This window comes from Bacillus rossius, chromosome 5 (genome assembly GCF_032445375.1).
Source record: "Bacillus rossius redtenbacheri isolate Brsri chromosome 5, Brsri_v3, whole genome shotgun sequence".
In the NCBI taxonomy this organism is placed as follows: domain Eukaryota; kingdom Metazoa; phylum Arthropoda; class Insecta; order Phasmatodea; family Bacillidae; genus Bacillus; species Bacillus rossius.
Genome location: NC_086333.1, coordinates 38,062,273 through 38,075,453, shown reverse-complemented (window position 1 = coordinate 38,075,453; position 13,181 = coordinate 38,062,273). Strand labels below are relative to the sequence as shown.

General features: G+C 32.1%; 1 protein-coding gene across 14 annotated transcripts in view; it reads left to right on the top strand.

Annotated features, from left to right (window-relative positions):
* Positions 1-270: 270 nt before the first annotated feature.
* LOC134531716 (splicing factor U2AF 50 kDa subunit) overlaps positions 271-13,181 on the top strand; it is a 92,421-nt gene continuing 79,510 nt past the window's right edge. For 2 of the 14 annotated variants that reach the window (XM_063367547.1, XM_063367539.1), the window contains exons 1-3: positions 895-970; positions 4,349-4,492; positions 9,520-9,676. In XM_063367547.1, the coding sequence (XP_063223617.1) occupies positions 4,465-4,492; positions 9,520-9,676 (185 nt within the window). In that variant the 5' untranslated portion in view covers positions 895-970; positions 4,349-4,464. Of the gene's footprint in view, positions 734-782; positions 971-4,348; positions 4,493-9,519; positions 9,677-13,181 lie in introns of those variants that run through there. The other 12 variants (XM_063367549.1, XM_063367546.1, XM_063367537.1 and 9 more) reach the window with 11 other exon arrangements.

Below are 13,181 nucleotides of genomic sequence, written 5' to 3'. Positions count from 1 at the left end.
CTACAGCGAGCCTGGTGTACTATTAAATTCAATCATTCCACTCAACTACTACCTATAATTTTAAAATGGCTAAATTAAAAAAAAAAATATATATATATATATATATATATATATATATATATATATTAAAATAAGTTCAGGAAATTGCAATGGCCTAAAAATATTTGTAACTTGGTGGTGTCGGTGACTAGACATTTTCCCCCTTATATTGACACCTTGATGAAGCAAGTGATATTTTTGACCTAAGGGAATTTTAATTCAACAATTTAGTAATTTAGTTAGTGTTTGTTGCAAACTACGGAATCAATCTTTTGTTCGAAAATCTCGTGTAAGGGATAGATATTGTTGTTTGATGGTTATTTATTAAAAGTTAATTTTTTAAAAACCAATGTTATCACAAATTTTGTTAATGTTTGTATTGTAATTATATAATTCTCATATTTTAAATTATTTTTTTTTCATGGGCGTTGTGGAGTGGAATGCTGAACTCTGGGAACATCGCCATTGATTAATTTTGGTATTGAACCTGTCCTGTTGAAGGAAGTAGAAGGGAAGGAGAAGAGTTTATTAAATTGCTGTAATTTTGCAGCTGTCTTTTGTGTTTGATATTTGTAGTTATTTTACCTCTACAAATAAAATTTTGTATCTATAAGTCTGTAAACAGTAACTTTCTTTTCATCGTGTTTTCTTACGGCTCTTGCGTTATTGGCAATGGGCGAAGAAAATAAGGGAGGTAAGTTCACCGTTGCTTAGGGTATATCTTTTTTATTTATCATGTAGAAGTTTTATGCTCTAAAATAAATTTTTAAATGGTATGGTTTGGTTTTTCTTTTTGTGTTGTTTTGATGTCATAAATTGGATACGGCATTTTCCCCCCTTAGAAATGCCGCCGTCGCCATGTTACTGGCGTAGCGTGTACAAAAATATCAATTTAAGAGCTCTCTGTTTGCGCAAGAGATAAGAATTTTTGGTAATGCATCTTGAAAATGAACTGACCTCATGTGCTTCTATTAGAGAACGAGTTGATTAAGAGTATAACGTGAATAAATTTCACACATTTGTGACATCTTGGTCGTTGAAAGAAAAGGCGGCCGGCAGTATTCGGGGCCTTGTTAAAATTTTTAGATAGATAAATATAATGGTTACTTGCTCCGATTAAGAATAATGACGTGGGGTCAAGTTTGGGTTGAAAGTGAGACTTGAGAAAATGGAAAGAAAGTTATATTGGTTTCAATGCAGGAGATAATATTTTGTTGGTATTTCAATTAAAATGTGTTGTGAAATGCAAATGGGACGAGTTGTAAAATAAAAAAATAAAATGTAAAAGTTGCGTTTAATAAGTATAACCGTGGCAATTAATATATGGGATAATGAGTAAATTGAAGTAAAATGTCTCAAAAATGAGTTTTCATATAATGTTTATCATGCTGGTAGGTATTGGTATAGTGTACAGAATGAAGGGTGGTGGTAGGATGAGAAGTTGGCTAGTGTTATGTGATAATGAATGAATTTCAAGGTGAAATGGCTAATTTGTAATGCATGCTAGAGGAATATTGATAATTATTATTGCCATAAAGAATAAAAGGTAAGTGGTAATTTATGGTTTTTAAATGATTTAGTAATTGGTAATGTTTCTGTGTATTGCATTTGCTGTGTTAGGTGAAAGGAATGTCGTGAGTGTTTCAATTACAATAGGTAAAATGTTTTTTTATTTGGTTAAGTGAATCATTTAATTCATTAGGTAGTGTAAAAATTTCTCTTTTTCGTAGAGTAGGAAAGTTTTGCAATCTTTCAAGTAACATCAAAGCAAAATATTTGGAAAGGGTAGGTCAGATATATATATATATATATATATATATATATATATATATATATATATATATATATATATATATCTGACCTACCCTTTCCAAACACACACACACACACACACATATATATATATATATATATATATATATATATATATATATATATCTGACCTACCCTTTCCAAACACACACACACACACACACACATACATATATATATATATATATATATATATATATATATATATATCAATTTGCAATATGTTAAGGATTGCTACATAGTATTATAGATTTTCGATAATTATTCCTGATTTAGAGGTCCAGTTTTAGAATTGTGGAATGTTATACATGTATTGCGGAAATTTATAACCTTAATGGCTGTTGGGCTGTATATCTATGGCAGAATAATTGTGATATAAATTTTGTTTGGTTTGATATATTAAGATTATTGGAGGTGGTACCTACTAAAACAAATGTACTCCCTAAGTGAATAATCCAAGCAAATATGGTTTTTAAATTAAAATTGCCAAGCTTCCTGTAGATAGGGAAAACTTAGGGGGTGATTATCGGACATAACTGCTTTTTAGAACGGAAAGAATAATTAAATTTACTTGGAAGGGATAGTTTCGTAATTCCTACTATGTACTACTATGTATGTGGAAAATGAAATTTTTATATCTTACATTACAATACCTCTGCTTTTACGCTGCTGCTGCCATTCATTGTTTACCTGCTAAAAATAGGAGTATATGTTTTCCAAATACTTGTGACGTTCCAGAATTAATCTTGAAAGAAAGGTTTCTTAATTCCTACTGGTTTGTGAAAAATTAACAGTTTACAGCTTACATTACAATACATTCACGCAATCGCCGAAATTTTTTGTTTGCCCTGTGGGTTTTTGAAGAAAAAAAATTCTGAGTACTTTAGTCTATGTAGGTGTTATAATACAATTTGTTTAAATGACCACTATTGCAATTGTATTGTGAGAAATTTTTAATGCTTACCTTTCATCTTTGTTTTTTTTTATTTGAATAAGTAATTGTATTACGAAATGTTTGTTTCGTTGCATTGTATTTAAAGTATGTAATATTTTGAGTCACGTTGTAACTGATGAGTCTAATGGGAAGCAAAAATTTGAATAGAATTGTTAATGTCGTTCATTTTCTGTGAGGAATACATGCTGTGCACTGAAGTAGCTGACACACATTGACTTTTTCAATATTTCCAACGAATTATTTGATTACAGCTGTCATATATTCTGTGTTTGTTATGGCTGGTGTTTCATGTATCCAAGATTTTCCCTCTATCCTGAAGGCTTGATCTTGATGGCTTGATCCTGTGGTATATGGTGCTTGCTGTTTTAATTCAGTAGGTACTTCGAATGATCTTGATGACTTGATCCTGTGGTACATGATGCTTACTGTTTTAGTTTCGTACATCGGAAGATTCAGCACATGAAAGGAATTGCGAAATAAGGAAGAATTATAATTGTAAGATAAAAAAATCCTTTTTATTCAACTTACAATCATAATACATTATCATATATAAATTTTTTATGTACAGTATCTTCCGATTTATTGAATTAAAACTGCGAGCATTATGTACAATGATCAAGCCATCAAGATGATGCTAGGGAATTAACAACGTAACGTACCAACCAGTTGCACAAGTCCATTCCGAGACATGAATAGTTCTGAAGTTCACTAAAGATTACTGTAGTTTGCTGCTCGCACATGTAATTCAGTAGCACATATTACGGGATAACTATGTGCATGAAAGATATCCATGTTATCTTTCATCTTTTATAGACTTAAGTGAAAGAGAAATTAGGGAATAGTCAAGCTACATTAAAAATACTATGAAATGTGTGAATGGTTGGTTAGGTCAGGATAGCTACATTGTAAGTTAGTAATTTTGGGATTTTTATTTTTTACTTTACATGGAAGCCCCTCTATAAGAAGATTATCATTAGATTTCCTTCTGAAATAGAAACTGCTCCAAATTATCTATTTAATGGGGTGAATAAATCCTTACTACACACATATGAGGGGTTTGAAAGGGGAACTAACTAGAGAACATTTTTCATAGGATTACATGGCCTAGAACAAACGGTATCCCTGCTACAAGCCAAATACCACTATGGTTAGAAAGCATAATCTGGTTAGTTCATAGATAATGACAACTCATATTTCTTGCTTTACTGTTTAGGTTGCTGTACCTAATGCAGAGCAGAAAATGTTTTCAATAAATTTTCTTGATGTCACTAGCTGATAACATTTTGTAATCAAAGAACACACACCCAACCACAATGTCAAGTATAAGTTACATAGCAAGTGTAAAACTTGACAGTGAAATTTGCAGAACACATTCTATGGTGAACATGCAGCAAAAGCAGAGCTTTTTTTTTGTTCATTAAAATTAATTCTTGTGTAAAAGCAGCAAAGCTAGAATTTTTGTTCATTTATTTTATTAAAAACAGGTTGAATTAGTTTTTTAGCACAATTATCCAGCATAAAATGATTACTTTTTTTTTTCAGTGTTGCTGCTTTCCCACTGTGTAGAAAAAAGGATGTTTTAATGAAGGAGAGTCTACACAGAACAACTGCTTGTATAGAGTAATATTCTATTGTGGTGACCTTATACAGAGGATAGCATGAACAACTCTCACCAAGGAGCACCTGGTTCGTTGCTCACTTGCCATGGGAGATTTAAATTTAGTGAATATTTAAGTGAATATGATTCACGTATAATTTTATCAATCACTTTCACTTGTTAACACTGCAAGCTTGATATTAGCTTTTGTGGTGGCAGTTATGTAAATGTTATATAATATTTAAAGGTTTTAATTTTAATGCTAAGAATTTTAAAGAATAAATCTTGTAATAGCTGTCAACAAATGTAATAAATGTTAAGTTATTTAATTTTTTTCATCAAATTAAGTTTTTGTTTTAGTATTGTGTTGAAAATGCTTTTAATTCTTTGAAAAAATTAGTCTTGGAAATACACATGATTTCATTCTTTAGCGGAATAGGAAAAAAATTTCATTAAAATTTTTTTTTTTGATTCAATGGTGTATATATAAAATGATAATCATAGTAGGTTTTGTATAAATAAATATGTAACCATCTAGTGATGTTTTTTGTAAATAGGTTAGAAACCTTTTTTACAATACCTATTTACTGTTAAAGATGGCCCTTAAAAACCTTTTCCCCAAGTACCATCTAATGGGTTTTCAGTTTAATTTTCTTATTTGCCATACCATTTTCGTGTGCCATTGCAAATACAGATGCTTTACAGCCTAGCAAAATAAATGCATACATTATTACACATCTAGTTAATCTAGTTTGCCAAGGTTGTCAGGTGATAAAGGTTTTGATATAATTAATAATGCTACTACAAAGTTACATAATTCAAAGTGTGGTGATGTTAAAGTTTCATGCTAGTTTGAATTCAATCACCAAGTGTTCTTTTATCACTTTTTGAAAAGTGCACCTAGTTTATGTGAGAATTATTGTTAATTATATTTATTGTGTTAAATATAAGTAACTTAAAATTATTTTATTTTATTGACTAATAACACCAATACCAGCATACTCTAATACATAATAGTGCTCTTCAGTAATAGAAAATAAACTTTTAATTATTTTTTTTAAACACCATGTCAATTATTATTTGTAATTGTAAATATTTAAAACTTCACTGCAGTCCCTCCCTTTTCAGAGGAGGCATGGGAAACAGTGATACCCATTAAGGAGCGTAAATAAACCAAAAATGATCAAAATTATCTAATTTTGACCAAATCCTCAAAAGTATTACTGAGTTCCCGGTTTTAGTGAAATTAACTCTCTTCCATAATGCAGTCAAACACCGAGTCAATAGGTCTAAAACATATACGAGCTCAAAATTAGTAAAGTGAAATGAAAATTTATAAAATGATTTATTAATAAATTTACCGCCTGCATAGTTTCTAGCATTTCTTGCAATCAGGATTCGACAAATTGTGGCTTTACCAAACTGTATTAACACTCATTATGAGCCTCATAAAAAAGATTATACATTTTTTAAAATTGATTTAAACTTCTTCCAAACAAATGACACTGAATTAAAATACATATAACTAAACTTACAATTAAATTCCCATTAAAACAGTAGAGACTAAAAGCTAAACAATTTCTCGTAAACTTTGTAATCACCTAAATTCTCGACCAAATTTTATACAAAAGCAGTTGCGGAATGGCCAGTGTTTCTATTTTTACCACTGTATGTTTCAAAACTGCATATGTACCCTTCTTTAGAATCAGATACTTGTAAATTTATACTCCGTACTTGTTGGGCTTCTGTGACTTGTAAACTTTGAAACTTACTTTTCTTCTAAATGGACAAATGCCTTTGTCAATTGTAACAGCCTTGCCCAGGATGAAAACATTTTTTAACTTACTTTTCAAAACATCCAATAATGGTCTTTCTTGTAGAGTGGATCATGATCAGCTTCTCTTTTTTTTTTGTTTGTCTTTTGTGTTATGTATGTGAAACAATGATGAACAGTGACGAAAACCTGTCATGTTGCATGGCATTTGGACTAAAACTGCATTAAAAAAGTGTCATTTATCCAGTGTTGCCTGATTCTGGTCTGACAAACAAAAAGTGGCCAAAAACCTTTTTTACTTCATTCATGGTTTCTGTATTCCATTCCCTAAATCGTGATTTGACAGAAAGTTTACCTTCAGAGCAAACCTTTGAAATTTTTGGCAGGCGTATAAATTGGCTTGTTTCTTTGTATTTGTGTGACATTATTGTCCACAAAGTACTCAAGAGTCTAGCCCTTCACAGGATTCATCCAGTGAAATACTGGTTTTAGGACCACTGAAACCTGTATAAACTGTAATGTATGGAACTGTCCACAGAAAACCATCTATTTAGCTTTTATCTTGCTGGACTGTATTCTGAGACGTACAATGCAAAGGTGCAGTGTCACTGTCTGAAGTTTTCTTGTCTGAATCGCTGCTAATGATAAAAAAAATAAGAAAATGTAAAAAAAATTGAATGCAAACTAATGATTGCAATGTTATTTTAAAAGTAAACTAAAATTTTTATTTAATTGATAAAAGTATAAAAAAGGCAAACTTAATTGCCAGAGATTGTATTTACATTAAAGTCAGAATCTTCACCAGAGTTATTTACTGATTTATTTTCTGATGAATCCAAATCTATATTACTCATTTTGACAGCGATACAAACATCCAATTCAGCAAAAAATCTATGTCCCGACTTGTTGAAATGCAGGCTGAATCACTGGATTGTCAACTGCTTACTGCTAATATCCACAACCTAAAATCGTCAGCCATTTTTTTCTGCAATCTAGTGTTAACTGTAGAGACTAGAGAATTTTTTTCAAGTATTGAAATGCAATAATATTGCGGCAGTCATATAAACAAGGCTGAAACTTAGGAAATGTAATATTACGTCGCTCGCCATTTAAATAAGTAATCCACAACGTACTATTACATTGTCTGCACATTAATTGTTAAAAGTAACTTCTAATATGCTACCTCATACAGTAATTTATGCTTAAAACAGGGTTGGCTAAACTTTAAATAAAGATTGTTAATTAAAAATAATTATATCATGTAATGTGTCAATTTGTTTGTTTCTAATATATTTTTTGGTATCAACAAAACCACACTTTTCAAATTTGGCTAGTCTTAAAACTAAATTTTCAAAAGTAAAATAATTTAATTGATGAGTAGGTTGAAAACAAAAATTAAAATCATTCATTTCATGCCATTTATGTTTTTGAATGAAAATTACTACAAGCTACTGAGAAGTATTGAATAATAAAACTTTCTCACCTAAAGCACTTAAAAGTGTTATTTTCAAGCTAAAATGATTTCAAAAAGTCTCAGGCCCTGTTTTATTTCAGTTAATTAAGCTGTTATGTAAATATTTTTTGTTATAGTGGTGGGTCACTGCCTAACCCTTAATGGAACAATTACGTGCCACTGAATTGACCATCACTGCCTTAAAACTTTATATGAATTTGAGTTCATCCATTTTCCCTTTTAGGTAATGATTAATTTATAAAAATGTTGAATACAATACTTTTCAGTACTTACAGTTTATTATGGGTCAGAGAGCAATAATTAGCCATTGAAGCACACCATGTACTTTAGATTATCAGCAATTGTAAGATCATAGAATAAGCTTCGTTGTAAGTTATTTTGTGCTCGCGCAATTGATTATTCTTACAATGTAAATTAACAAATTAAAAAAAATAACTAAATTTTAAAATGCAGTTGTTGAGTTATAATTCCAGTAACACTGCTTGTGCTGCTGCCTGCCCAGAAGGCGAGTTTGTGTGCGTCATTGCGCCTCAGTGCTATTCTTAGTTCTACACACAAGCCCCTTTTCGTAGCAGAGATGACCTGGCTGTCGGCAGTCTTGTACTGGCTTCTCTTTGTTCCCACGTGCAAGTTTAGTTGAGCTGCAAATAACCATGTGAGGATGCTCAAAATGCATTGCTGCATACATATTTGGTCTTGGGCAGCTCTGGGTTCATGCTTATGATGTGGTCTTATGTGCTCAACTTTGCACACACATACATTAGACAAGGTACACATGGTCTTTGAAAGTCTTGTGCAAATACAAAAAATAAAAGCAAAATATTCCCAGAATATTGGTTTGTTTATCGAGTGCTATGCAATTAAGAGACTGTTAATGAAAAATAAACATGAAAATTTACCCTAAAGCGAATATATTATAAATATTTTTTGTGCACACTATTGTAAATTTTGTAGTTATAATTTTTTTTTTAAACATTGTCTGTTGCTTATTAGTTGCAAGAATAATTGAGACTTTTGGTGAAGTATTTTTAAGAAAAAGTATATCTTTGACTACCTAAATTAATTAAATTAATTGTAGTTAGTTTTTGCTGAGTGGTTTTTGTGTTCGTTTAAGTTTTTTTCCCAAAAGTTTTGAAAAGTCTTACTCTTTTGTTTATATAAGGAGTTTTGAACCCTGTTATTGCTGCAAAATTTTTGAACATGGTTCCTAAATACTCATTTTCAGTAGACACTGTACAGGGGGCAGCATAGGTTGAACTGGTTCAAAAATTTTCAACCTAAATATATTTAGTGAATCCTGTTTTCCCTACAAGTATATTCTTTTGGTCCTCCATCTCAGGGGGTCACAGTTTTTGTGACCAGATCACTTGCTAGAGAGGTCACAACCGATTAATGGCAAGTATGAAACATGGTAGACTTTGCAGTAAGATGGTTGTTTTCTCTGGGTGCTTCTCTTTTTCTCATATTATTTGTTTATTCATGCTTCACCTCACCATTTCACTCCCTTTTCACCTCAATGCATGAGACTAAGTTTTGGTTAATTCATTCACTTTAAAACACATATTTATCTATATTTAAAAAAAATGGGAAAACTGATCATTTAAATAATTCTATAGGCTTTTATAAATACTTCTTGAATGTAAAGATTTAAAGGCAATATAATTACCATCTTTGTGGTTTTTAGTTAATTTTTTGCTAAGAGTATAAATTCGAACAGTCTCTGTTTAGTTTTATTTCTTTGGTAGAAAGCTGCAGTCAGTTGATGCACATGATTAAGAAATTCCTAAGAGATAGTTTTTAGAAGTTGTGTAGCCACCTTGTTTTGAAGTGTGTACGTGCAGATCGTAATGGTGAGTGTTGTCTTGCAGAGCGGGATCGGGAGAAGGACAGAGACAGGGACAAGGACAGGCGGCGGAGATCCCGCTCCAGAGAACACAGGAAGAGATCACGATCGCGCAGCAAGGACAAGCGCTCCCGCTCCAGAAGTAAAGACAAGCGTGCGCGGGACAGGCGGAGTAGGTCCGGGTAGGTGGAGCTCTTGGCGAGTGATCTAGTTCTTCTTGGTGTTCACTTGGTCAATTACGTCCTGAATCAAAGTAAAGTTCATTAAAAAAGGCAACAAAATTTTATTTTTATAATTTTTTTTTGTTTATAGAATCTGAATTGATATTTCTTCACCTTAACATTGTTCATTGCTTTAAATTTTAATGTGAGTGTTAACAAATGTTTATATTTTATGTATAATGAACATGAAAATATGTTGGATGGTGAAAAAAAATTAAGTAAAAGTCACTAAATGCAGTGGACATGCTGTTGTCTGTGGGAGTTACATTATCTGGACTAGTGTAGCAGAAATGCCTTTTTTGAAGTGTACAGATCTGATTTTGTTAATTGGCAATAGGTTGACGGCCGACTACAATCGGTTGAAGAGGCTTAAATCTGATCTATTCAGAAAAGTTTTGCAGGTGTGGATTAACCTCATTTTAAAATAAAGTTATTACCTATTTCATTTCCAACTGATCAATTTCCAACTCCCAAGCCAAAAAAAAGTCGGTGTTATTGAAGTATTTATTTTATATAAAATCAATGTCATAGAAAATATTATATCCTATTACTTCAAATTACATGATGACTGTTTATTGTACATTATCTCGTGTGCTGTGAGTGTTTTATGTAAATTATCTGTGTGCTGTGAGTGTGTTTTATGTACATTATCTAGAGTTCTATGAAAGTGATAGTCACTGCCTCTCCCTCCATGTATCTAGTCCTATAGCTCTGCTCTGTGAAAACAGGTCCTTTTTGATTAGGATACAGCTACATGAAAGTTAAAACTGCAATAAGACGTTAGTCATAAACTTATAGGTCTGTAACTGAAAAACTTAAAGCTAGCATAATGTGAGTGAAAAAATTTACTGCTAAATGCACTTGCAAATGTCAGTGATGCTGACAACCACGATTACTCCGCCGCCTTCCTGAACACCTGAATAGTCAGCTTTGTGTCGTTCTCGATACTACAGTAGTCCAGCATATGACATTCTTTGGAAGAGTCGGGGATGACAGCAGCACTGTGATTCATTGTGGGAATGCCCCAGAGGTGTGTGAGATACTGTACACTGAGCTGCTGTATCTCTAGTTCCAGCACAAAATAACTTCAAATATAAGGGCATTGCCAAGATGCCGTCTGTGCTAAACACTTAGATATGAAACACTTATATCTGTAAAGCAAAAAAAAGGGAAAAGAACATGTACCGACCCCAGTCTCTCCTGCAAAAACATTAATTTGCAGCTGCATCACTCCCATGAAAGAAATAATATTGTTGACTGACTTAAATTAATTCAGATAACCAATTTTCTAAATGCTGGGATGTATTTATTATGTGAGCAAGCAAGTGATCAAGTAAATTTCCTGATTTGGCTATTGCTGCTCATGTAAGGCAAATTCAAGGGTTACAGTTTGGTTTGCCACACCTCCTTTCCTGCTGTGATAGGGGAAGATTGTAAAATTGCATCGTGAGATCTGAGTGGCTTTTTCAATACTTGTAGTATTATAAGATATAAAGTACAGGAATATTTTATGTATAGATGGAATTTTTAAATTTATGAATTAACATAATAAATTTCTATATTACTTTTATATTTTTTATTGTTACAGGTATTTATCAGTTTACAAATTGAGTATTCTATGTTTGTCAATTTTTATTTCATATTCAACAAGAGTGGTGAGCCTATATTAAGAATTTTGTTTTGTTTTCATAACAAATCCAAAAAAATATCTTTTAGAATCTCAATAATTTTTAAAATATAACCTCATTCCTCCAGAGCTGCCAACCATTACGGATTTTCCGTAATTATTACGGATTTTAACCCCGAATTACGGAATTACGGAACATAGCTTGTTTATTACGGAAACGAGGCTTTGTGCTGCATGGTAACGGAGAAAATTCCGTTTCTGCTGTGCGTGTTTCGTGAACGCAGTTTGAATACATCGCTTGGTTGCTAAAATAACGGAACTAGTAAGTGTGAGCATGTACGATGTACTGTCGAAATAAGTAAATTAATTCTAGTGTTTTCAAATAATAATGGGATGGTATTACGTCCGTTGTACGATACAACTAGTACATATTCTCGGACTTATCGTTTGAAGGCTACTTACATCACAATGGCTAACCTGTGTTGTGTTAATTTATTTCTTGAAAGCCATTTTTTTCATCATAGTGTTTTTGTCCGGTTTTTGACGTGTCTACAGACGTGAAATTTTTTTATGTTTTTCGATAGTGTTGTGTTCTTCAGTGCCAGTTGTAGAAATGAAGCGTGTGACAGAATAATGTGCATCTGGGGGGGAAAAAAAAAAACGCGCAGGTCTTCAGAACTTTTGACTTAAATATTCAAAAGAATGGCCATGTTTGTCGTTTTCAAATGTTTGGAACGCCACGGTTTTGTAATGTATGCACGTGTGACTTTTCGATTGCACATGGTGGAAGGGATGACTGTAGAGGGCATATTGAATCAAAGAAACATGCAGAACATTTTAAAGCAGTGACTAGCAATAAATCTAAATCTTCGTTTTTTCACTACATCTGAAGAAACGAAAGTAACGAACACAGTTATTGTTTTCAAGTCCTTATGTTTGTTTAGATGACATTTCTTATCCAATCAGGATAAAAGAAGCAAATAAAAAGACAGTTGTTTTAAAGTTTAACTTTGAATACTTTGAATTGAAGATTCAAAATATCCAGTAAAATTATTAATATTTCTTACATATTCAGATGATTGTATTGTTCTAATAAATTTTTTTATTCATTAATTTGCATTGTATTCATATTTTTCTTTTTCTTTTGCATATTATTGTCCTTGTTTTATCTTGTGAGTGTGTTATAATGCCCCAGGAAAAATTTATCGTGCATGATTTACGCGTACTTTTTTCATATACCTAATTGCCATTACTGATGGGTGTGATTTGAGGTTGGCAGCTCTGTTCCTCTGAAGGTGTAGGCCATAAGAAATATATGCAGCTGGGGAACCCAGAGCTTGCTTGACTTCCTCCAACCATCCAAGGAAAAGGCAGTAAGCTGGGGTGGTTACATCGAATATGGGTTGAAGGGAGAATACATGTGGGTAAGAGGGAGAATAAGATATGTCTAGATAAAAGACACAATCTAGGCTAGACATGGCACATATGTTTCCTAATGCTAATCAAAAAGAGGGATTCCAAAAGATAAATAGTACTTTTTTACTGCTCTTACGAATGACTTCTGGGCTTTGAACAAAAAAAAAATCAACAAAACTATTTTGTCGGCATGTTAATGCTATTTGCACCTGTTTCGACGTGACTGAACTTATAAGTGGGTCTTAAAGTTGGCACCATGATTTACTTAAATTGGTAATAATCACCATTTGGAAGTAGCTTAATTATTCAAACACAAGGCTTATAGGGGAAATTTATAAGAGAAAAGAAGAAAAATTTCTGTTTTGGGGAAAACTGTGAAGTAATAGTTATTTGAATGGGTTTAAGTTTTTTTGCATTGTTTGT